Here is a 23,090-nt window from a genome sequence, read left to right on the forward strand (position 1 = left end):
CATCATCTCCTTTTATGCTTCATAAGATCCCTCACATCAATATGTCTGTGTGATTATAAGGATAAAACCTTTTTCCAGATTAAAGTGAAATTTTCAAAAAGCCTTCGACAAAACAGAAAAAAAGAAGAATAGATGAAAAGAAGAGATGGGTAAAGGCTCTGTTTCATCTGCACCGAGGGCTTTGTTTGCTTTCTTGGAAAACAATGACATTTTCTTGAAATGTCACTGTCAAAGTTCTCTTATTTTTAAGCAGATAAACAGATCTGTATTCTGTTAAAGGGCACATGCACGATTGATTCTCATATTTATCAGAATAAAATTGAAATCAGATCAGGTGTCCTAGTGAGTTGTTACTGTATATTATTTAAGAATAAGGGGTGCAGTCATTCCATCGTTTATTGCATATCAATTTGTGCTCAGATATAAAGTGTAAAATGCTGGGTCTCTAAACCTTGCTTCTGCATTGTAGGCAAAACTGGTTAATGCAGTATTACTCTAATTAGCCATATCTAGTTAATTAGTATTTGCTTCAAGTTCAGGTGGCTTACAATTAACTAAATTATTAATTGATTACAGATGTTGTCTATCGCTTAATTATTATATACTAGCCAATTTTCCAGCCTAGGAAAGTGCATTCTGCACCAATTAACTGTAAATTCCTCGTTATTCAAATCTAATAAAATAGAAACAAATCTAATTTCTTTGCTCTGGAGAAAAAATGTGGATGTTCGAACCATTTAGAATTTTAGTTCAATAAACCAATCATGTTTTGAGGTAAAAGACCACCTATACATTAACTTCAGGAAAGGAGTATTTAAAATTTCTAAGGGTACTCAATCATTCAAAAAAAACTTAACCCCACATTTTTGGGTCTGTCAAACTTTTGAGATTACAACAAATACATTTTAACACTAAGCAATTATTTTATTTACTGCTACACCATGGCAAATTCGAATGTCTCTAATTCTAATGTCTTTGACCAGAACCTTTTAATATGTTAAACAGCATTTTGAAAAATAAAACTGCACATCAAAAACTGCTCATCAGGACATCGAAACATCTCAGTACTGAGTTTTTGTTGTCTGCACAGCCTCAGGGCATGGTCGGGTCTTTCGACCGACTGGGGGGTGCATGTCTTTTCGCTTTGCGTGCATACGCATTTATAATACGTCTGTCTGAGCTGCCAATGCGTCCATTCCGGCCCCAAACGATAGCGGCCCAATGGGAAAACGACTGGAACAGCTTACACGGTTTCGTTGTGACGAAGTATCTGGATCGTACCATATTCGTCGCTGCGACGTTACTGGGAGGTGATGAGCATGTCCTAACGACCAAACAATCACATTGTTAAATTCTTTTTTGTATTTAATATAAACAATAATCATCCCTCACATGGAGGATTAACATGTCTGTAGTACATGACATAAATAATCAAAGACTTATCAATGACCGTTTATTTATACATGATACGAGCTCGTGGCTCTTTGCAGAACAGAGAAGGCGCGTGCACTCACATATCAGATTCGCGCACTAAATAAATAGAAACGCATGTTTTAATTGTGGTATTAATTCTCCATGCTTGATTCACAACGTTATTTGAGGACGTGGCTATGACGTTCTCTGGAACGTAAGAAAAAATACAAAATGGAATGCGATGGAATGTTGCCAAGACGTCCTCAGAACGTGGTCACGAAGTAATGTCACGTTGACCAAATTAAGACGAACTGGCAACGTCGTCAGAACGTGGTGTATGCTGGGTATGTCCCTTTTTAAGGATCTCTATTTAAGACATTGTTTTAAGTAGGTCGTTTAAAAAAGTAGAATTATAACTTAATAACTATCATAAAATTCTTTTATAACAGCTAAAAGAATTGAGCTGTATGAAAAGCATTGCTCATTTTTCTTAGAGAGAGGAAATAGAAGCAGTTTGAAAAAAAGATTTTGCACCCTCAACCCCACCCCAAAACAGCTGATTAAATGAGCCAAGAAAACAAAGTTGTCAACCCTTATACACGTTCACAGAGAACACATTTAATGCGAACTCTTTCTAGATTGTCAAGCTCTTCGTGTTTTTGGCGCTGAAGACAGAGCTCACTTGAAGGCTAAAGTGAAGGGGTCTGCTCACAGGGAGTTAACGAGTAAGCCAGTAGTTAATCTTCTCCCGCAGTGCAAAAAAAGAATAAAGCAAAAGTAATAAAGTTGGAGACCGAACACCGGTCTTACAAGCCGCAGCGTAGCACATTGTGAAGACAGGGGACTCCGAGGAAACAAGTTTTCTGCCGATATGGACCTTACAAAGTTTTCCAAGAAGCTCTGGTCTGCGCGCCAACAGCTTATTCTGATTCTTGCTCCGCTTCTGTTGCTTCCTCTGCTCTTCGTTGTGCCGCCAAAGGTAAAAAATGTTGTTAAAATCCCTGCATTGACCCCAAACTTAAATGAAACATTTTTGCATGATTCAATTAAATAGCAAACCAAGTTGCATTTATTTAAATCGCAGGCACATTATTTAGTGTAACTTATTGTTAATGCAGTTTCCTTTCATTGCTTAATTTTTGCTGCCAGCTTATCCTGTACTTTATAGCTGTTCACTGCACTTAAATAATTGTGTTAAGTATTTACTAAAATGAAATTGAATTCTACTTGAGAAATGTTTTTTAACACATATTTAATAGACATTTAGCCTGATATGTGACTGAAATGTGGCTATCAAGGTATGAATGTTTTATATTTCCAATTTTGCGCCTATTTTGCAAAAACGTTCCCTTGCATACAGATAATGTAACCTCAATTAACACCGTCATCAGTAAGCATCTACATATCTTTTCAATTATATACCTTTCTACCAATTCATGCCTCCATGTCTTTATTCATCTCTATCAGGAGGGGAAATGTCTGTATGTAGTGCTGCTGATGGCAGTGTATTGGTGTACTGAGGCTCTACCTTTGGCCGTAACTGCCATGCTTCCCGTCTGCCTTTTTCCCACAATGGGAATCCTGTCTTCTAAGAAGGTCTGTCCGCAGTACTTTCTTGAGACTAACTTCCTGTTCCTTAGCGGCTTAGTGATGGCATCCGCTATAGAGGAATGGGGCCTTCATCGGCGTATTGCCCTCAAGGTCTTGAAGATTGTGGGAGTGAAACCTGCCTGGTGAGAAAACAGACTATGTTGTGTTTTAACGCAGCATTTTGTCATTCACAAGTAGCACACATCCCTAGATAGTACATTAAACAACTTGTTACTTTTCAGGCTGATTTTGGGGATGATGATAACTTCCTCTTTCCTGTCAATGTGGTTGAGCAATACAGCCACAACAGCCATGATGCTGCCCATTGCTAACGCCATACTGGAAAGTCTGTTCGGGAATCTTGAAACACTAAAAGAGAAATGCAAAGTCAAGAAAGACTTAGAAGGTGGGTTCAGTGGAGATGTTTAGCAATCTCATGCAGAAAGGAAATGACACATTGGTTCCTTTTTTAACATTTAATTTATCAAAGGCTATTATTATATTACATACTAGTAGTGACTTACTTGGTCTTTGTTATTTTAGTTGGTTTTTGTTTAGACCTGCATACAGTAAATGTAAGCATAAACCAGTATGCAATTTGATCTGAGAATGTTGAACTCATTTTCCATCAAAGTACTTCTTTTGTTAGTAATGTAATGTCAAATAAAAAGAGACCTGGCTATCTACCTCCCTCTCTCTGAGAACTTAGTTGCAGCTTGTAAAATATAAACTATAAAGGGATAGTTCACCCAAAAGAATCTGTCAATGACTTTTCTGTGTAATACAACAAAAGATGTTTGGAGAAATGTTTTACTGGTCTTGTAAGCATTCAATGGAAGTGAATGATAGCCAGTGTTGTTTGGTTGCTTTTGTGTTCTGAAGATGAAAACATTAACATTTTTGGTTGAACTATCCCTTTAAAAAAAACATGTGTAAATAATTATTATGACCAAAACCTATATTGCAGGTGAAGATTCTCAGTTGAAGATGTATGTGCTGCCCTCTGAGAAACAGATACTGACCACGGTGGACAGGTAGGCACACCCCACATACAATACTTTCAATTACTATCTTAAGCATGTCAGTTACTCATCAGTTGATATTCAATTATGCAGCAACACATCTACTTTTTACAGAGTAATAACATTATATATAATAAAAATATCCTTGGTTGTTTTTCCTGAGGTGGCAGCATTGCTCCTCTCTAAGTGTCAGAGTTCAGTTTTAAAGTGGCCTACTCATGAATTGTAAAATGTGTGTCATTAATAAGAGATTCTGTCTTTCCTGGGACCTGACAGGCCTGATGTGACAGAGAGGTCAGATCAACAAAATCTAGAAGAGGTCAGAAGAGAGGCAGAATATCAGATAAAAGTGTGGAAAGGATTTCTTATCTCTATACCTTATGCTGCAAGCATTGGGGGAACAGCCACCCTCACGGGCACTGCTCCAAACCTGATCCTGGTGGGACAGCTAAAGAGGTATTTCATAGAAACTCATTTACATAACTACAGTGTTTTTCTTTCAGGAGTTTATTTATTTTGGGCTGCTTTGGCTATCTGTCTGCTCTGGCTTTCTACTAGCTTTTGAATGTGCCGTATGGTGTTCTACAGATATTGTAGCTCTGGTTTGGAAGATTGCTTGTGATGTTGTTCATTTGTGAGTCACTCTAAATGCAAGCATCTGCTAAATGAATAAATGTGAATGTTGCCATGGTAATATTTAAGGGTAACAAATGCCTGCTCCTCATGGGGTTCTTCTGTATTCTTCATCATACATTTAGACTTATTCGTGTGGGTGATACCTTTATCCAAAGAATGTTATGAATGGGGAATACAATCACTTAAAAACAATTTGTCATAAAGGTCAAGAGTTTTTTACTATTCGGTGGACGTTTTTATTGAAGAAAATGTTTTTTAGGCCATATGTTGTGTGGTTACCAACATTCTTTCTTTCTGCGGAAAAAAGAAGCTCATACAGGTTTGACATGACATGAGGGTGAGTAAATAATTAAAAAGTTTCACTATTGGCAGATGCTGCAGGATTGAGTCATGAACCATTCATCACAAAATCAATGTTTGATGATACATTGTGGATCAGTTTCTCACATGTAGATGCCTTAAGTCATCCTCCTACATTATTTCCCTTAATTAGCAGGCTTAAGTTTAAAGTGTGCTTTCACAATTAGCTCACTTTAAATGCTAATAGGAATAACATTTATTTTCTATTTTTTTTCGGCATGTGGTTAATTTGTGGATTTTGTCCATGCATTGTTATTATATGATCTTTTATATGTAACCCATGATAATGCCGTATGAGAATCTGACAGGTCTAGTATGAGAATTCATTGTGATTTTGTCGGCCACCACAACTAAAACGTACATCACATACGTAGCTTTTAAAAAAATGTTGGGCTTTCAGGGACACAGGGCTGTGAGAAAGTTGTTTAGTCAAGCTTTTTTGTCACAAGAAACACGCTAAAATAACATAGTTTGATGTCTATGCAGGAGTACCTTAGAGATGGCAGTGAGCCCAGCTGTATTATAATAGTTTTCCCAGTTAAAGTTTTTATTTATTTATTTTTAAATAAGGATGCGTGAAACTATCAGCTCTCATTCGATTTTGACAAAAAAAAAAAAAATCCTTAACAATGGTATAATTAATGACTAGTAGCCTCAAATAGAGGAGGTGGACCCTACTGAACTGTAGTATGGAGAAAAGAGACGTTTTTTGTTCAATTATCATAGAGCTTGTTTAACTGTGTTTGTTTGTTTACAATTTCATGTTGGAATGGGCAACACTTGAGAAATAAGTTCCATTTGTATCCTTTGTAAAGACATTTATTCGTGGATAAATGAGATGGGCCACATGCTTTTCATGTACCGTATGCCAAAAACTAAATTTCATCAGATTATGTCAAATACAGATGTTCTTTTCCACTTATGTTCTTGTTTTCTTTGTTTGCTGGGATTTTGTAAATGAATCTTTGTCATTTAATTTTTCAGACACTGTTGGTTGTCAGTTTAGGAAACATTTCCATTAGTAACTAATTTTGCTCCAGTCTCTAATCATTTACCATAATTCTTCACTGATGTCTCATCAGCACAACACTGAGAGGACATCTCGTCTCATAGTGACTAGACAAAAAGATGAGACAGAAGTAGCCGAGGTTTCACAAGACGTGTATAATAGCCTAATGAGGCTTTTAATGAAAATCTATATTAGACTTAGTTAGAATAAAATCAAAATGTAGGAAAAAAGACTACACCGGTCAGAGCACAGATGACACAAAAGTCCTCTTCAGCTTCTTAAAATAACAGTGAACATCACGAGTTTTCATGTCCTCTATGTCTATTCTAATGCCAAAAATCTTAATAAGGACAAAATACTTACTTTATGTACTCCCATATAAAACAAAATATATGTTATTGTAATTTAAAACAAATTTAAGTAGAAGGTAAATCTTGTTTTACAATTTCTTTGTGATTTCATCGCAATGTCTTGTATGTTTGTCTGTAGCTCCTTCCCTGAATGCGACCTCATTAACTTCGGCTCATGGTTTGTCTTCGCCTTCCCCCTCATGTTCCTTTTCCTCATTCTGGGTTGGATCTGGATTTCTTTCCTCTACGGGGGGCTCAATACAAGGTACACATCCCATCTAAGTGAACCCCTTATCTGTATGTCACAGAAAGACTAACCTGCATGCTACTGCTGTATATCTCACAAATGTTTCTCTACACAGGCTGTGTGTTAATAAACATGACGAACGTGAGGCCGCGGAAGCAAAAGCCAATGCAGTTATTGATGAGGACTACAAAAAATTGGGCCCTATAAAGTAAGCCATGATGTCTTATTCTTTTTATCAACACAAATGCTTGATTTCCACTTAACTCCTATCCCCCCCCTTTAGGTTTGCAGAAGGATCCATTACTTTCTTTTTCATTCTTTTTGCCGTTCTTCTGTTTACCCGAGATCCAAAATTTGTAACAGGGTGGTCGGTTTTCTTCAACAAAGGGTAAGTCGCACATCTCAGTGACAAGCAGGTAATGAGCAATGTTGGAGACATCAAAAAAGCATTAATTTCATGTCACATTTACGCTTGAGAATTTACTGAATGTCTAGGTAACGCAAGATGGCGTCATTTCCAAAATTATCATGCTGTCATAACATCAGATACAGCAATCTGCATAAACTCAATATGAATGTTGTATTACAATTTGATCAGGATCTAGACCTCTTTTCTTTTTTGTTTAAGTCTTTTGAAAACTTAATTTCCCAAAAATTCCTTATAATGATTAGGTGATTTAATATTATGCATTTTATATTTGTTCAATTTTGCTTAAGTGTTTTAACACAAATAATGGATGGGAGAGGATTGCTAAATTGTTAAAGGGAATTAATGAGTTTCTGGTTAAAGGTTATTTCCGATTTAAAAAAAAGATGCAATAATATAGAATTAATGATGTCAATGAAGGCTCTTTAAAGTAGGTTAAAAGTATTTTAAAAAGTATATTAAAATTCTGTCATCATTTACGTGCCCTCTTGTCATTTTAAACCTGTATGACTTTCTTCAGCAAATTAAAATATTTTGAATGACGTTTTGAACATGTCTGTTTTGCTAACAACAATTCCCAAAATATCTTCTTTTGTGTTCTGCAGAAAAACGAAAGTCATACAGGTTTGAATGTGAACTGCTCCTTTGAGGAGAATTTTAATACTAGATTAATACTAAAAATTATGTTCTGTCCTTCTTTTATATTACATCTCTTTTTTTTTGGTCCATCACACTAACGCACACAGACAGGGAGGTTGAAGAATATGAACCAGTTGACCCGCGTTCTCCACAGAGATGACCTTTCTCTATCTGCAGGATGTCTGTTCACCTCAAGTCGTGCTTGAATTACCAAGATAAAGCCACAATTTAAAATCATTTCAGAGCGAGAACATGAATAATGTGCGTTCAGGATGTGACAGTGTTTCAGCTCCTGAAGATGAGAGGAATAGGCTCGAAAGCACGCTGTTTTTGAACATAAAGAGATGATGAATCTGTTAGCAGGGATGTGGCAATTACACTGATTCACTTGTTCATATTAATGTGCCGAGATGTAGAATCAAGACTGCTTGTTGCATTAATGTTGACAATTTCATGCATTTACAAAACTTTTTGTCTGCGTTTTTCAATCACATGGCACCTTTTATGTCTGAAATTTATTCATAGGTAAAGTGCATAATCATAATTTGCAAAAACAACTTGTCCAACCAATAAAAGAGCAAGTTGTTTTTGCAGTTTTATTTGTTCTTGTAAGTGGCACAAAAATGACACACATAACCTTAGCACAAGGTTTAAAAGTTAATTAGACGTTTGTTTCAAAGTGCAAATGGTTTGACAAATGAGTCAACTAACCATTTTTAGCAATTATGAAGCTAGTATAATAATACGTTCTCGACGCGCTCTCATGTGAATTCACAACACAAATCGTCCGCAGAACACCCCGTTCAAAACAAACGATCATCTTGTTCCATTCAGAATTTCAGGTCATGTTATAAATGCACTGGTTGTGTTTGCTTATTTTCTATTTGTTTATCTTTCTCTCTGCTTTGCTCTCTCTCCAGCTATGTATCTGACGCTGTTACTGGAGTAATAATCATCTCCATCCTCTTCTTCTTTCCATCTCAGCGTCCATCTCTACGCTGGTGGTTCGATCCGAGAGGTCAGGAAACACTTATTGATCTTTTGTTATGTGCTCTTCATTTCACATTGAGTCATCGGGTATCAGTTTATAATGTGGAAGTCAATCAATATGAACAATGGGTAATATAATAAGACATGCCCCTAATACAAACTGTAAAAAATAAAATTAAGCACACGGTTTGTAAGTAGGACACGTTTTACTTTGTTCTGAATTTTGGGCAGATGCCTGCATTGTCCGTGTGCCCTGTTACCCTGGTAACTTTCCAGAAGCACATTTAATTCTGGTGTCCTAGAAGGTTTCAGCATGTGCGAATGTGGTTAATGTCGAATGAGATGAGGAATGTTAATGAATCAGATTAGTGTGTTTTAGAGACTTGGAACACTAACTGTGGAGCCACTGTGTGCATTGAGATTACATTAATCTGATAGAAATCTCTCAGTCCCTTACTTTGTCAGTTTTTGGCAACTGTTTAAATTGAAAATCTCATATTTTTCTCATCACTTTTTTTTTTCATTATTATGAATGTATCAAAATCTATACAGTGTCTTTTCTTATGGAACATATTTTTAAATATATATGTATATAGGCCTATATATATATATATATATATATATATATACACATCTTGACTTTTCGGGTACATTGTTTTAATGCACTTTCTAATCTACTTTCATTATGATTTTCACTTGATCAACAGCAAAAACATCCGTTTATCATCCTTTTATCTACTTGAGGTCATAATTCGTTTCCATTTTTGTCTCTTTCTCTCCAGCCTCATACACCGCGTATGTGCCTCTGTTGTCATGGAGAAAAGCTCAGGAGTGTGTACCGTGGAATATTATTTTGCTGCTGGGTGGTGGATTTGCAATGGCCAAAGGCTGCGAGGTAGGCCAACGTCATTTTCAGGTCTGAAACACACAGTGAAAATTTTAATTACATTGCTAAAAGAAAAATTGTTATTCAAACTTCTGATGCCTGAAGTGTGATGAGTTTCTTCAGTTAATAATTTACTGAAGTAGATTTTTTTTATTTAAAGCATTTGTAAACAATGACTTATGAGTGTGTTTGTAGACTGGTCTACTGTAAATGATGGAACTGATGTATGAGCAGATATGTATGTCTTGCTTTGGGAATAGGAGTCAGGGTTGGCGGTATGGATTGGGAGCCATTTGCAGCCTCTCGCGCAAGTCCCTCCGCCAGTCGCTGTTATTCTCATCACAGCCTTCATCGCCTGCTTCACTGAGATTGCCAGTAACACTGCAACCATCATCATATTCCTTCCTGTCATTGCCGAGCTGGTATAGACACACATGATGTTAAATTTATATATATAAATCTACTACATTTCAAATGTTATTTTAAAGAAAACCACTTTTTTTATGCAGATGCTACACATTGTTTGATATTTTATCATCTAATCTAATTCAATGATATTCACAAATTTTCACTCTGATATTAATGGCCAAACATTGTTTGGTGCCACTTTACAATATTTGCATGACATGTTTTCATAGAAAATTATTATTTAGCATTGTACTACAAGATTAAATAATCTATACAAAACCACCAAAAGTTCTCTTCAAGTGAACACAACCAAAATAAATTCAATGTCTCTATAACGTCTTTGTTAATTTTTTTTTTTTTTTAGGCCATCCGTGTGAAAGTCAATCCACTGTACTTCATGATTCCAGCGACGACGGGATGCTCATATGCTTTCATGCTTCCTGTGTCTACACCACCCAACTCAATCGCGTTTGCATCGGGACACCTGCTGGTTAGAGATATGGTAAGCCAATGTCAAAAATCAATAAAACAAAGCATAACAATTTCAATTGAATTGACTCAGATGAGCTGATGAGATGTGTGTCCACGTGTGATGTTTTTCAGGTGAAAACTGGATTTGTGATGAACATTCTGGGAATTATGTGTGTGGCTCTGGCTATGAACACATGGGGTCTTAAGATGTTCAATTTACACACGTATCCTGATTGGGCGAGACCTTTAAACCCTACGTCAGCAGCAGTGCCTACACATTCTATATTAGCTATGAATATGACAGGCTAGAGAACCCCCCCCCCACACTCACAGAGCACAGCATATGCACAATATACATATGAAGAGTATATTTCCAAAATGAGATAACTCCATTTAAAAAACATTTCAATTAACATCAAATCAAACTGCAGTTGGTTTGTTTTTATTAAAGCCATAATAACAAATAAATACATTTAACTAACACACATTAAAAAACAATAAAAACTGTCATGATCCTGCCTTACTTTGTCATGCTTTTCTTGTATTGTGGCAGAATCATGACAGTCCCACATGTTTTGTGTGAAAGCGAATGGTCATTGTTTTTTATGATGGCCTTGCGCTCTCCTTTTGTGGTTTGTCCTCCCTCCCTCGTTTCCTTGTTTATCTTCCCGCCAGTATTTCATTTCCCACACCTGCCTATTGTAATTATCCCATGTTAGTTCCCCTTCTTAATCGCCTTGTGTTTGCTGCTCTGTGCTATCTTGTTTTGGTTGCTTAGTTTGCTTTGCTCTACCTAGTTGTTATACTTACTGTACCTTGTGTCCTAGTTCTGTATTCCCAGTCTAGTCTGGTTCTTTAAAAGTGTTTAGTTTTGTTATCCTAGATACTCTTGTTTTTGCCCCCTCATGGAAATCTTTGTTTTCAAGTGTTCATTGTTCAGTGACTGTTTTACCCCATTGTGGGTCTTTTGTTTTGTTTAAATAATGTTTGAGTTTTTGTACCTGCCGCCTGCACCTGGGTGCTATTACCTGACGTCCCTGACAAAAAACATGATTACATAATAAAAACATGAGTTATCACATTTTGGAACCAAACTCTTCATAAGATGAAGCATGTGCTCATTTAGTTCATTACAGATTTTGTATAGGCCTACATGTAGATATGAGACTGAAACAAATGGAGAAGCTGCTGAAATTTTCCTCTAAGGATGGATTAACACATGCTCATGACCTCACTTCCTGTTCAGCACTGCCAACCTCGAAGGCATTTTGGGATAACAATTTAAGATGTTTTAAATATTTAATGTTTATATATGTTGATCAACACAAATGTTTTATTAAATCTCATTATTAAAACGTGAGCATCTGTTTGTAGATTATAAATTTGTATTATTAATAATTCATTTATGTGAATTATTTTGTAAATTTGTTGTAAATGTACTGTATGTATCTTAATGTAATAAACAACTGTGTAACTTGTCCATTATAAATTGATTTAATGAATCCAAATTAAAAGTGGATACCTAAACCTTATTTAGTATTGGTAAAAAGCTCCAGACCAGGCAGTACACAAACACGCATATCTGTATTACACATAAAGTCATCATATTTTAGATGAGTGATTATATAATTGTGGGCATATTTGGCATTTGAAAATATGAATAAGAATGTAAAGTTTATACTTATCAAATAATGATTCTATTTTCTCAGTGTTACCTGGTTTTGATTTGATTCATTTTACCTTAACTGCATCACAGTGGACAGTTACTTTAAAAAAATTTAACATTTTGGAATATACTCAGAAATACATACTTGTGTTAAGAAAGAAACAAAAGTTTTTCTCAAAATTTACTCAAAACAGTCAATTAATCCACTCCTGACACAGTTTGCTATTTACCAACTTTTGGGAAAAGAGGAAGTACATACCTAGTCTGTCATCCACAATATGCTTCTGATAAGCCATTACTTTTTAAAGAGAACTTTTCTAGTGGGTATACATAAATATGGATGGATAGGTTTTTGAAGAATACAACCAAATGTCTTAATCCGTATCAAATCAATGACTTTTTTAGATTATTTTTATGTTTAAAACTTTAAATAGTAGAATGTGTAACTTTACAAAACCAGCTGAAAACCAGAGTTTTTGTAATATACAGTAAACCCTATTTTGAAAAATGTATGGCTTTTTCTACATGTAGCAATTTTTATGCTACAGAAATAAAATGTACCCAATTATAGATTGACCCAGATATCAATCAGCCCATATAAGTAGATTGTAAAGTGTGCATACTGTACAAGTGAATAGTCCAAATTTATCAAAACCAAAACAGCCAACACAACACTGAGGTTTCTTAACAGAGTTTGATAACGTTTCGTGTTTTTTGCTCACTTCCCATTCTGAAATGTGCTTTGTATCATTTTTATTTTATTTTCCTAATAAGGTTTTATTCAGTTAAAGAACAGTTGATCACACTTCGGTATATAGGAGACAATTCTTGCTATTAACACGCCATTAACTACAACTTTTTCCCCAATAAGCTCTTAGTTTGTTGCTTATTAATAATTAGTAAGGTAGTTATTAGGTTTTGATATTGGTTAGGATTAGGGATGAAGAGTATGGTCAGGCAGAATAGGTGCTTTATACGTACCAATAAACAGCCAATATGCCAATCCTAGGCATGCTAATAACAACTAGTTAATAGTGAGAATTGCCTTATACAGAAGTGTTCCGGAACAGTATAGTTTTATTTGTTGTGTCATGTGGTGTGTGTTGTTGGATTTTTTTAGGCATTGTGGCTTGTTTGGATCTCATGTGAGTAAATGAGTCAGTGTGCATGTGTTTCCATTCTGTCCCCAAGTCATAGGACTGTGTGCATATAAATATCTGTTTTCAGGGCATGGTTCGATGCTGAAATATTCTCTTGTGATGTTAGGATCAATCCATTCTACAGGAGACTCTTTTAATAGAAACAAAAATGATAACATTACGAAAACAACATTTCTCTCTACTTTCTCTCAGGTATGTTGATATTTTCATAACACACGTCATCACCCAAACAAATGATAACATAAACATTCAACTTTCCTTTTATTTACCGGTTATTAATAAATCATTTTAGTAAAACGTTACACAATGTTGTGAAAGAGTGTTTTTGGTGTTTAATTTTTCATCTGTGTTTCATTTGCAAAGTCTTTAACAACTTATGATTTCTTTTAAATGGTTTTGTTTTCTGTCTCATTAATTTCTTGAATTCACATACAATATTTTCCTTCTGATCTCATTGACCATCTCTTCGCTTTCTTTGTATTTTAGATCCTCATTGAGGAGCATCGTGGAGACGCTCTGGTTGTGTTACTCTACCCCGACTCCTGCGAGTTTAGGTCACCTGTTTGCTCTGCTCGCTCTCTGTCTCTCAATGGCTGCCATTACCGCCGCTCTACTATTCCACTGGCTCACTGGTTTTCTTAAATACGATGTTCAGACAGCAAAGGTTGCTGTTGGTATCTACGCCACATCTTCGTTCATTTTGTCATCTTTAATCCATCCGTTCCGTTGTGCCTTAACCCTGATTTTCCCCACTCTGGGTACCAGCCAGGGCCGTAAACTGCTGTTGTCCACATCTGTTATGATTGTAATCCTTTACGTCCTTCCAAACATGGCCGCCAACATCGCAACTCTAACTCACGTTGTGAAATGTGCCTCGGAAAAGCTCTCCCAGAGTCTCTTAAGCAGCTCAGATCTCATCAACACCATCAAGGATAATGTCGTCAAAACGGCTGAGGACAGCATAAAAGTAAACACTTATCTGGTACAAAAACTGCATGATTTCGATCACACTACAAATATCAATGTTTCTGAAGTAAAGGAGAGGTTGCATTTCATGAGTAAACAAGTGCAGGAGGATTTCTCGGAAATTAAAAGTCAAGTCCAGGACCTTAAAATGCTGGCCAGCAGGATGTTTGCTGCACTTTTTGTTTTATATTTGTTTATGGAGTCTGTTAATTACCTTCGATCATATTTGACTTCTGTAAGATTTGACAACACATATATCACAGGCGCCCTTAGGACGAAAGCATTGGTCAAAGGGATTCCTGTTGAAGCTAAGGATCTGAAAAATGGAGTTAATTCTACAAGCTTAAGGATAACTAAAAGAGAACTTTGTAGATGTATATTTCCCGCCCTGGTTATCACTTCATATCTTTTAATGACAATCTTTCTGATTGTAATGGATTATTTATTGTATTGCTTGGTGAAAGCAGGAGGTTCGTGGATTTCAAACATTCCATCCACCAACATCAGCATCAGCGTCCAATTCAAGGTAACCAATCCACCATTAACCTTGTATTTGCAAAATTACATAAAACAAATTAAAAAACAGTTTTCTCTTTCTTTCCTTTCCCCTGCTTGAATTTCCTGACATTTCTTTAGGGTGGATTTGAAATGAACATTTGTCAGATTTTCTCAAAATGTCCGATAGAATTGTTCAATTTGAAAAGATCATACACAACCCTTATTCACACTCCAAGCTCATGTGCGGCTGATCCCAGCAAGCTGAACCCAAGTGCAATGACGGCGCTGGTCTTCCTGTATCTGTTCAGCTACACCCTACTGCTGCTGGAGGTCTACGCAAGACGTCTCAGGAGGAAAGTAGCTGCTTCTTTTTTCCAGAAACAGGAAGAGAAAAGGATTGAATTCCTTATTAGAAAAATTCAAACCAAGCACAAAGAAAGACAGAAAAAAGTTTTCTTTATTACTCAACAGGATAAGGATACCAAAAACAGATCTCGTACATGACCAGGGGATACAGTAAACTGGTCAAATCCATTATGTAAAAAATGCACTTTATATTATATAAGTACTGTTTGCTGTACTGCCATAACACAAACACACACACACACACACACACACTTAGAACCAATGTTTGAAACAACTAATGGAAATGTTTTGGTCAGTTAGTATTTTATTTTTTACAGTATGTGTAATAGGGATGTCACTCACTAGACATACATAACCTGAATTATTTTTTAAGAAAAATTTGTAATGTTATTTTGACTTTTTCGTACATGTACAAAAGTCTTAATGAGAATCAACAGAGCTTTCACTTTGTTAATATTGATGTTTTAGTGAGTTCATTTTGAAGTCACCAGTGATTCGAGTTGAGAACTTGACATTTGAAGAAACACAAGAAATCCAATCCAGTGTTGTTATTGTCATGAAGTGCCTTAACTCACTCATTGTGTGTTGTTTACACTTACATTTTCTATTCAAGTCAAGTCAAAGTCAAGCTTTGTGTGGACACACAGAGGAATGGAAGGCCATGCCTAGCAGGAACACAGTGTTACACGTTTAACATACAAACAAGTTATTTTAGCTTTGCATATACAGTTTCTTATATAAACACACATTTAGACTGGGCCTAAACTATGATCTTAGAATTTCCTGTTGCAGTCTTAACATATGTTTGAAAGAATTATTAAAAAATGTTGTATGGGAAGTTCTAAACTGCTCTGTCACAGTGACATCAACAACAGGCGTATAACAACTATGGTGACAAACAAAAACAATATTATTTGTATTGCAATGGTGGGATGACATTTTATTGCTATTAATGTATGGGTGGATTAGATTAAAATGGGTAAGTGCATAATATTTGGTGACATAATACTTATTCATTTTAATAACTTTTGTTTAAGTTGATCAGTTTCCTAAATGGTTTGGGTTCCTTTAAACTATCAGGTTTTACAGTGTAATACACTAATACACAGTATGGTTGGTACTTGGAATGTCTAATTTTTTAAAGGCTGAACTTTCTCTGAAAAACGTTTGAGTCAGACAATCATAAATATGCTGAAATTGTCGCTGTTCACACAAGAAATGGTGTTCTGCTTCCATTTATTTGAGTAGATGAGGGGTGGATGGGGCTGGGGTTTTTTTGTGCTGTCCCCAGCTACGACTATGTATGAATATAAAAAAGACCAGCCCAGTTCAATATAAAGCTGAAATGTTCTTGCGATCCAAAAAGGATCATCTTTTTCTTTTTGACCAACTATATATTGATGACATTAAGAACTCACTCTCTGTCTTTTATTTCAGGAATGTCAGAAACTGTTAAACTGTGCTACTGGTTTAACTTCTGAACGTTAAGAGTTTAGTACTGTTTCATGCCTGTTTGCATTTTGTGTAAAGTCTAAACAACTATTGTCCTGCAATGAAAATTGTAATGGTTTCCATTATAAATTCCAACATGAACCAAAAACCATTTGCAATAAAAACAGCTCAAAAATCATTGATCTAGGGGGTTTTGTTCCTTATTCATGAAGAATTCAACACATTACCCAATTTCATTGTATGTACTGTACACGTCATTCTATAATAAATAATGTTAAAACGTATTTTTTTAGGATGATCATTGGCGCTGTTCCAAAGTGGTTTTACATACTGCACACTATGATAGAGAAAGCATGACTAAGGGTTATCAAGCTCCAGAAAAGAGAAAAAGTGATAGATCTTTGAGCTACTGTATATTCCAAGTTTAAGCCTCACACAGCTGTGGAACCAATACAATTTTGTTCAATTTTATTTATATAGCGCTTTCCACAATTTTCATTGTTGCAAAGCAGCTTTATTCGTAATTTAAAACAAAATCACCGAAGACCTGCCCCGCGCCATTGAAACATAACTAAGAACTTAGTAAAGTCTCCCAGGTTTTGCAAAAAACACATCTGAGATCCAGGATTATCTTCTGGACCTTTCACATTCCTGCTACATACTGTATAATAAAAGGAAAATATACTTCACTGTTTAACACTGGAGAGTGAAAATAATTTTGTACCTTTACTTTACAGGCAATCCATTAAGCTATGTTGTTAACCAAGGTCATGATGAGAACATGACACAGATGGAAAATATATGAAAGGGACATAAATCACAGCAATTGAAGACACATTTCAAATATGAGCCTAAGTACAGCAAGAGCAGAAAATGGTGAGGAGGACTCAGCCATGATTATAGAATAACAAAAATTGAATCTTTTTTTAACTAACATATTGGAAAAAAAACAGTAAATCTTGTCAAATTTTGTCATATTGTCATGCATTATAAAATAAAGCACAATTAAATAAGGGGGAAAAGATCCCCCTCAACATCCAAAGCTCAACACCCAAAGCTCTCTTAAATGATTCATGGAGCTTGCTCGAATAGGCCAATATTATTCTTTGCCTTCAGCCAACGTCTGAGGTCCCAGAATGTCCAGGAGATTTGCCCTTGATGACCTGCGGAGTTCAAATAGTTGGGAACATCAATGTTGGTTGTGGTGAAGCTATGCAGGAATGAAATCCTGACCTCCACATCATGACTGACTCTGTCATAGCACACTTATAAATACTGCAGGGCACTGCATTATCACCTGTCTCATAGCAACAGCCTCTTTAAGCTTACCGTGATGCTAATACACTGATAGAACATTTTCAGCTGAAAGAAACAGCGAGCATTAGTCGAAGAGACAAAAACATAAATGTGAAGGCAGTTCTTGAAAAGGTAGTTATTAACATTAAAATGCTTAGGAGAAAAGCCAGTAAGAGCCCTTTAATGGGACACATGTTGAAAGCATAATGAATGAAAATGAAAAATATAGCAGAATAGAACCCTCAACTGCACAAAAACAAGTAAATTAAACAGAGGACATCAAAAAACAGTATGGTTGAAGATTGTTTTGATGTTGAAGAGAATGAGTGGTCTTTGTAAGACCTTTGTATAATGAAAACAAGTAATAGATAGCAGTTCTTCAACACCGGATTAAGCTCCAAGTTTCGTGTCCCAGACTTTTATTTAACATAACATAATTACTTATTAAACCTTTCTTTGTTAATACATTATAGTCACATAATGTAAAGTCCCTTAAGGTAAAATATTACAGTATCTTAAATGAACATTATGTGGAATAGCTTTTATCTGAAAATGTATATTGTAGGACTTCAAATTGATATCAGTTATGTTGACTTTTATTACTAATTGACAAAACGACAGTTTCTGAGATTGTATTTCCTCTGTGAGCTTTTACACAAACAGCTTTACAGATTCACTTCCTCTAATACATTACACCAGAGTGATAAATGTTGCATTCGGGTACATCCAATTCATAGAAAATGTATTAATAATATTAAATGAGCAATATTGAAACTACAAGTTCATTTCATGTGCATGAAAGCAAAATATTGAAAAACTGAAAATACAGTTAAAAGCTTGTTGTAATAGACAGCCATCTAGAGCAGAATGAATCAGACGTCACGCAGCTTTTCTATCTCACTCTGTTTTTGAAGGTATTTTTATTTGGTCGTGACACATAGTGATGCAGTTACAAAATGAATGTAGAGTTCATTCAAAAATCTCCATTCAGATCACTTTGAGTTATCATAAAAGTCTAAACTATTGTAAATTTACATTCATGCACAAGGCAGATGCTTTTATCCAAAGCAGATATGTTCCTTGGGAACTGAATCTATTACTTTTGGAACTGGAAGAATACTCAAGAACATTTTTAATGGAATAGGTACATTTTCAAGAACATTTTTGAAATGTTAATACACGATTATTCATCTGTTGCATTTCTGAGTTTTAAAGGATATGTTCAAAGCTAGTTTCTCATTTGTCATGTGTCCGTGACCGTCAACTTGAAATTGCATTGAAAATTGTTTGTCTGTAACATGCAATTTTCTCAAAAGAAATATAAGAAATGAAGGATTGTGTCTGGTATGTAGACTACATCTTTTTTGTGTGTGTTTTGAAGGCTAGTATCCATGTGTTTACAACATAATTAGAGATTTATTTTTAAACACAGACATTATGGCCTGGTTTCACAGATACAACTTAGTTTAAGCCAGGACTATGCCTTAGTTGAGTAAAGATATTGAAGTCGCTTTTATAAAAAGGCCTTAGAAGTGCATCTTGAGACAAAACAATGGCACTGATGTATTTCAATATATTATTGGCCAAGTTATATTCAGTTAAATCACATATTAATTTTAGTCTGTGGCTAAACTTAAACCTTGTCTGTGAAAACTTAGGTTTCCGTTTCAAACAGATTCTGTTTAATACAACAGTGACATCACGTGGACTGTATAAGAATTACTTCGAGAAAGCATGCAAGGGGCTTAATCACAGCAATGTTATACATTTCAGACAAACAAGCAAACATGGCTTAAATTATACAGCGTAGAAGCTGATTTATTTGTTGTTACTTTTCAGTATTGACGAGACACTATAAACTCATGTATAATTTGACATAATTGTGTAAACCTATTTTAAAGTGGAAGTCAAACATTTACAATTCAATTTAGAAATAACATGACAACAGAAATGAAATGATTGAACGTAACGTAAAAAATAAAGCATATTTTGCGACCTTTAGAATCATGGTACATCAACTATTGTGGGGTTTTCTGCATGTGTGGTTTAAAAATAATCTACACGTCCCTACATCAGTGAATCTGAGCTATTTTCCACTGTTTGTAATGCCATTTTAAATCACACAAGCATCAATACAGAATCAATACACCCTACCCCTCTCACCTGTGTCAACCGTGCTCAGAGAGACTGCACCTGTCTTGCGGTTTGAGAAGTGACGCGCGCGCACGCACGCAGGTACCTTGCGTCACACGCACGGACGGAAACGCGGAAGAAGGAGCGCATTCCACGTCACTCGATGTGGATTTGCGAGAGCTAGCTAGGGATCTAACATGAGATTTGACTCTTAGACACTAAAATGCGCTGGTTGTGATGCCACGATCGTTTCGGCTTCACGGCGAACGGAACAGCAGCGGGTGATTGGAGAAATCAGCTGAAGGTACGAGGTTTGTATGTTAAGCTGTACTGCGGGTGTATCGCTCTATCGCAGCTTTGATTGGCTGTTCGGCGTTTCTCAGCGTTTCCTGACGCTCGCTGTCAGTGCATCAATGCAGATGATATGACAGCCACGGCTGGTAACAAGTCCGTGCTTTAAAACCTAATGTGCTACATAAGGTAGCGTTTTTTGGGTCATCATAGGCACTTTCAGAGTCAGATGATCTAAGATTGTCATAATAATGCGCGAGCCGGGTCTAAGTTAGACGGGGCACAAAATGCATCACACTACGTTAACATGACACACACTTGTTATGATAAACATCAAATGTGCTGTCTTCTCGATGGACTTGACGTGTAGCTTAAATAAAAATTTAAACCTAATAATGAAATAGGAGACTAATTGGTAGAATTTAGACCTCGTATAGGCCCTTATTATTGCATTGGTTCATTGAAATTCGCATCTGACAGTCCGTATTGGAGTGTCACATGGGAAAATTAATGGATTTACTATTGTACAGTAACATGTTGTACTTAAACTAGTGTCCACATATTTACACATGTTAAACTATAGTAACTTAACCTGTTTTTAATACTATTGATGGTATATTGTATTGTTTAAACATAGGAGTACGCTAGTAAAACTGTCTGAAAGCAACATGGTTTCATTCATGGTTTATTTGTACTAATACTTATTTTTTGTTTTGTTCAGATTTAAAAAAAGGTTCGTAAAAAAAGTTACACATAGTCTTTCCCCAATGTAATGTTATTTCCATGAGTTGCATTAAAGTTAAAAAAAGTGATGTGGTGTTTATTTACATGATTGTTTTTGTCAGACCAGTTAAAATAAATACATGAAGTTACTGTCAAGGGTGTATCTGCAACCGTCACACTGGGGTGTGTACATGCTTTTGTTGTCTATCAGAGAAACACCTTCATACTAACATTCCTAATAAAATGTAATTTTAATATGACATATTATTGTCAATAGGTCAGCAGATTGTTTTTAAAGGAATAGTTAATCTTCGAAGTTAAAATTTATTTTTTACTGTCATCATTGACTTGCCTGTTGTCATTTTAAACCATTTAAAAAAAAGACACCAGAAGGGCCGCATTCATGTTTACCGGGTTGTACAGTACATAGATAAAGCATAAAGCCCCTATAAAGCGGAATGGTTGACCTTCTAAATTAAAATTCTGTCATTATTTACACGTCCTCTTGTCATTTCAAACATGTATAACTTTCTTTCTTTTGCTAAACAAAAAAAGAAGATATTTTTAATAAATGTAACCAAAACCGTCAGTCCCCATTGACTCTATTGTATGCGCACAAAATCAGCGCAAGTCAATTGAGTCCAATGGTTTTGTGTTACCAACATTCTTCAAAATATCTTCTTTTGTGTTCTGTAGAAGAAAGAAAGTCATACATGTTTGAAATGACAAGAGGACGTGTAAATAATGACAGAATTTTAATTTAGAAGGCGAACCATTCCTTTAAAATGCTTTATTTATGTACTGTATACCCTGTAAACATGAATGCAGCCCTGCTGGTGTCTTTTTTTCCATCATGCTAATAAACGCTAAACATCTCTTTCTTTCTGTTTACAGAGTGTCTGTTTTGGTGCTCCATCTTAATGGGCGAATCAGGGACACGTCGCTCCACCCTGGTCTCCAGGCTTCCCATCTTCAGGCGCAATGCGAGCAAGAGACAGGACTCGCTCCCTTCCTCGCCTTCCTCCGGTGGGGTGGGCAATGGCGTCCACACCTCCTCTCCCTCCAGCACCAACTCCAGCTCCAGCAGCACAGGCAAACGGCGCAGCATTTTCCGCACGCCGTCCCTCAGCTTCCACAGCAAGAGGAACAGTGACCCCATCCAGCTCAATTTGGACAATCGGCCCGAAACGGCCCTTCGAGATGGGGGCAATCAAAAGTTGCGACACTCGTTCGGATTTGGCAGGCACAAGAAGAAGATCGCACGGTCTCAGACGGAAGACCTCGAGAAAGTCAACCGAAGCATGTTTATAAACTGCATCAGCTCAGGAACGAACGAAGGAGATGATTCGGGTTTCCATGATGATGTGAGCAGCAAGAGGTCTTCCAAACATAAGAAGCAGCTGCTGCCCAAGTCCCTCTCAGCTCACCAACGGTTTTCCAAAAACTCACCCAGTGTCACCGAACAAGGTAACGGTCAAGATGGTGTAGAGGAGCTGCCTAAAACAGTAACACCGGGTTCCTGGCCTGGCGAATTGGTTGAGAGTTCTCTGCAGTCGCCTATCATTTCTGAAGACCGTACCACAGCGATCACACCTTCTGATTTTGTTCACGTCACCGAAGATTCTGTGTCCGAGGTGGACGCGTTGCCTGCCCCCAGCCCGGCTGCTCCACCGGAAATCTTAAGCCAGGCTGTTGCTACCTCACCGGTGTCCTTCACGCCAGCACAGGACACCACAGATAAGCCCATACTGCCAGATACCAGCTACACAGCCAACACACTGTGCGAGAGCACCACTGCCCATACAGAACCAGTAACGCTGCAGACTGTGCAAGAGATAAACCCTAACACTAACCTGAACTCAGACCCGAACCCGGATCAGTCAGAAACAAGTGAGAATAAACAAGCTTCAGAACTGAGCGAGGACAGCAGCTCCAATCCGGTGGGGCGTGAGAGGCGGTCCAGGAATGCTGTTCTTATTCAGAAAGCTGGAAGATTATCCTTCCAAAGCAAACTTGAGACCAGGCCAAGCCACCTGAGAAAGCCACACACAGGTAATTTCATTTAGTGCGTCTTTCATATGGAGGCTGTTT

General features: G+C 36.5%; 3 protein-coding genes across 5 annotated transcripts in view; all 3 read left to right on the top strand.

The window, feature by feature from the left end:
- The first annotated feature begins 2,066 nt into the window (after positions 1 to 2,066).
- Positions 2,067 to 11,926, top strand: slc13a3 (solute carrier family 13 member 3). The gene is made up of 13 exons (XM_056730071.1): positions 2,067 to 2,392; positions 2,881 to 3,146; positions 3,246 to 3,409; positions 3,971 to 4,037; positions 4,302 to 4,481; positions 6,520 to 6,645; positions 6,743 to 6,835; positions 6,911 to 7,015; positions 8,614 to 8,711; positions 9,466 to 9,578; positions 9,830 to 9,991; positions 10,342 to 10,479; positions 10,581 to 11,926. Exons 1-13 carry the CDS (start codon positions 2,285 to 2,287, stop codon positions 10,755 to 10,757), a joined length of 1,797 nt encoding a protein of 598 aa, XP_056586049.1. The 5' UTR covers positions 2,067 to 2,284; the 3' UTR covers positions 10,758 to 11,926.
- Positions 11,927 to 13,368: 1,442 nt separating this feature from the next.
- ocstamp (osteoclast stimulatory transmembrane protein) lies at positions 13,369 to 16,536 on the top strand. The gene is made up of 3 exons (XM_056772946.1): positions 13,369 to 13,466; positions 13,761 to 14,766; positions 14,877 to 16,536. The coding sequence occupies exons 1-3, from the start codon at positions 13,423 to 13,425 to the stop codon at positions 15,240 to 15,242; spliced, it is 1,416 nt and encodes a 471-aa protein (XP_056628924.1). The 5' UTR covers positions 13,369 to 13,422; the 3' UTR covers positions 15,243 to 16,536.
- A 3,580-nt stretch (positions 16,537 to 20,116) lies between these two features.
- ccser1 (coiled-coil serine-rich protein 1) overlaps positions 20,117 to 23,090 on the top strand; it is a 74,239-nt gene continuing 71,265 nt past the window's right edge. For 2 of the 3 annotated variants that reach the window (XM_056772942.1, XM_056772944.1), the window contains exons 1-2: positions 20,117 to 20,289; positions 21,894 to 23,051. In XM_056772942.1, coding sequence (XP_056628920.1) covers positions 21,920 to 23,051 — 1,132 coding nt within the window. In that variant the 5' untranslated portion in view covers positions 20,117 to 20,289; positions 21,894 to 21,919. Of the gene's footprint in view, positions 20,297 to 21,893; positions 23,052 to 23,090 lie in introns of all 3 variants that reach the window. The other variant, XM_056772943.1, reaches the window with a different exon arrangement.

This window comes from Triplophysa dalaica, chromosome 18 (genome assembly GCF_015846415.1).
Source record: "Triplophysa dalaica isolate WHDGS20190420 chromosome 18, ASM1584641v1, whole genome shotgun sequence".
Taxonomy (NCBI): Eukaryota; Metazoa; Chordata; class Actinopteri; order Cypriniformes; family Nemacheilidae; genus Triplophysa; species Triplophysa dalaica.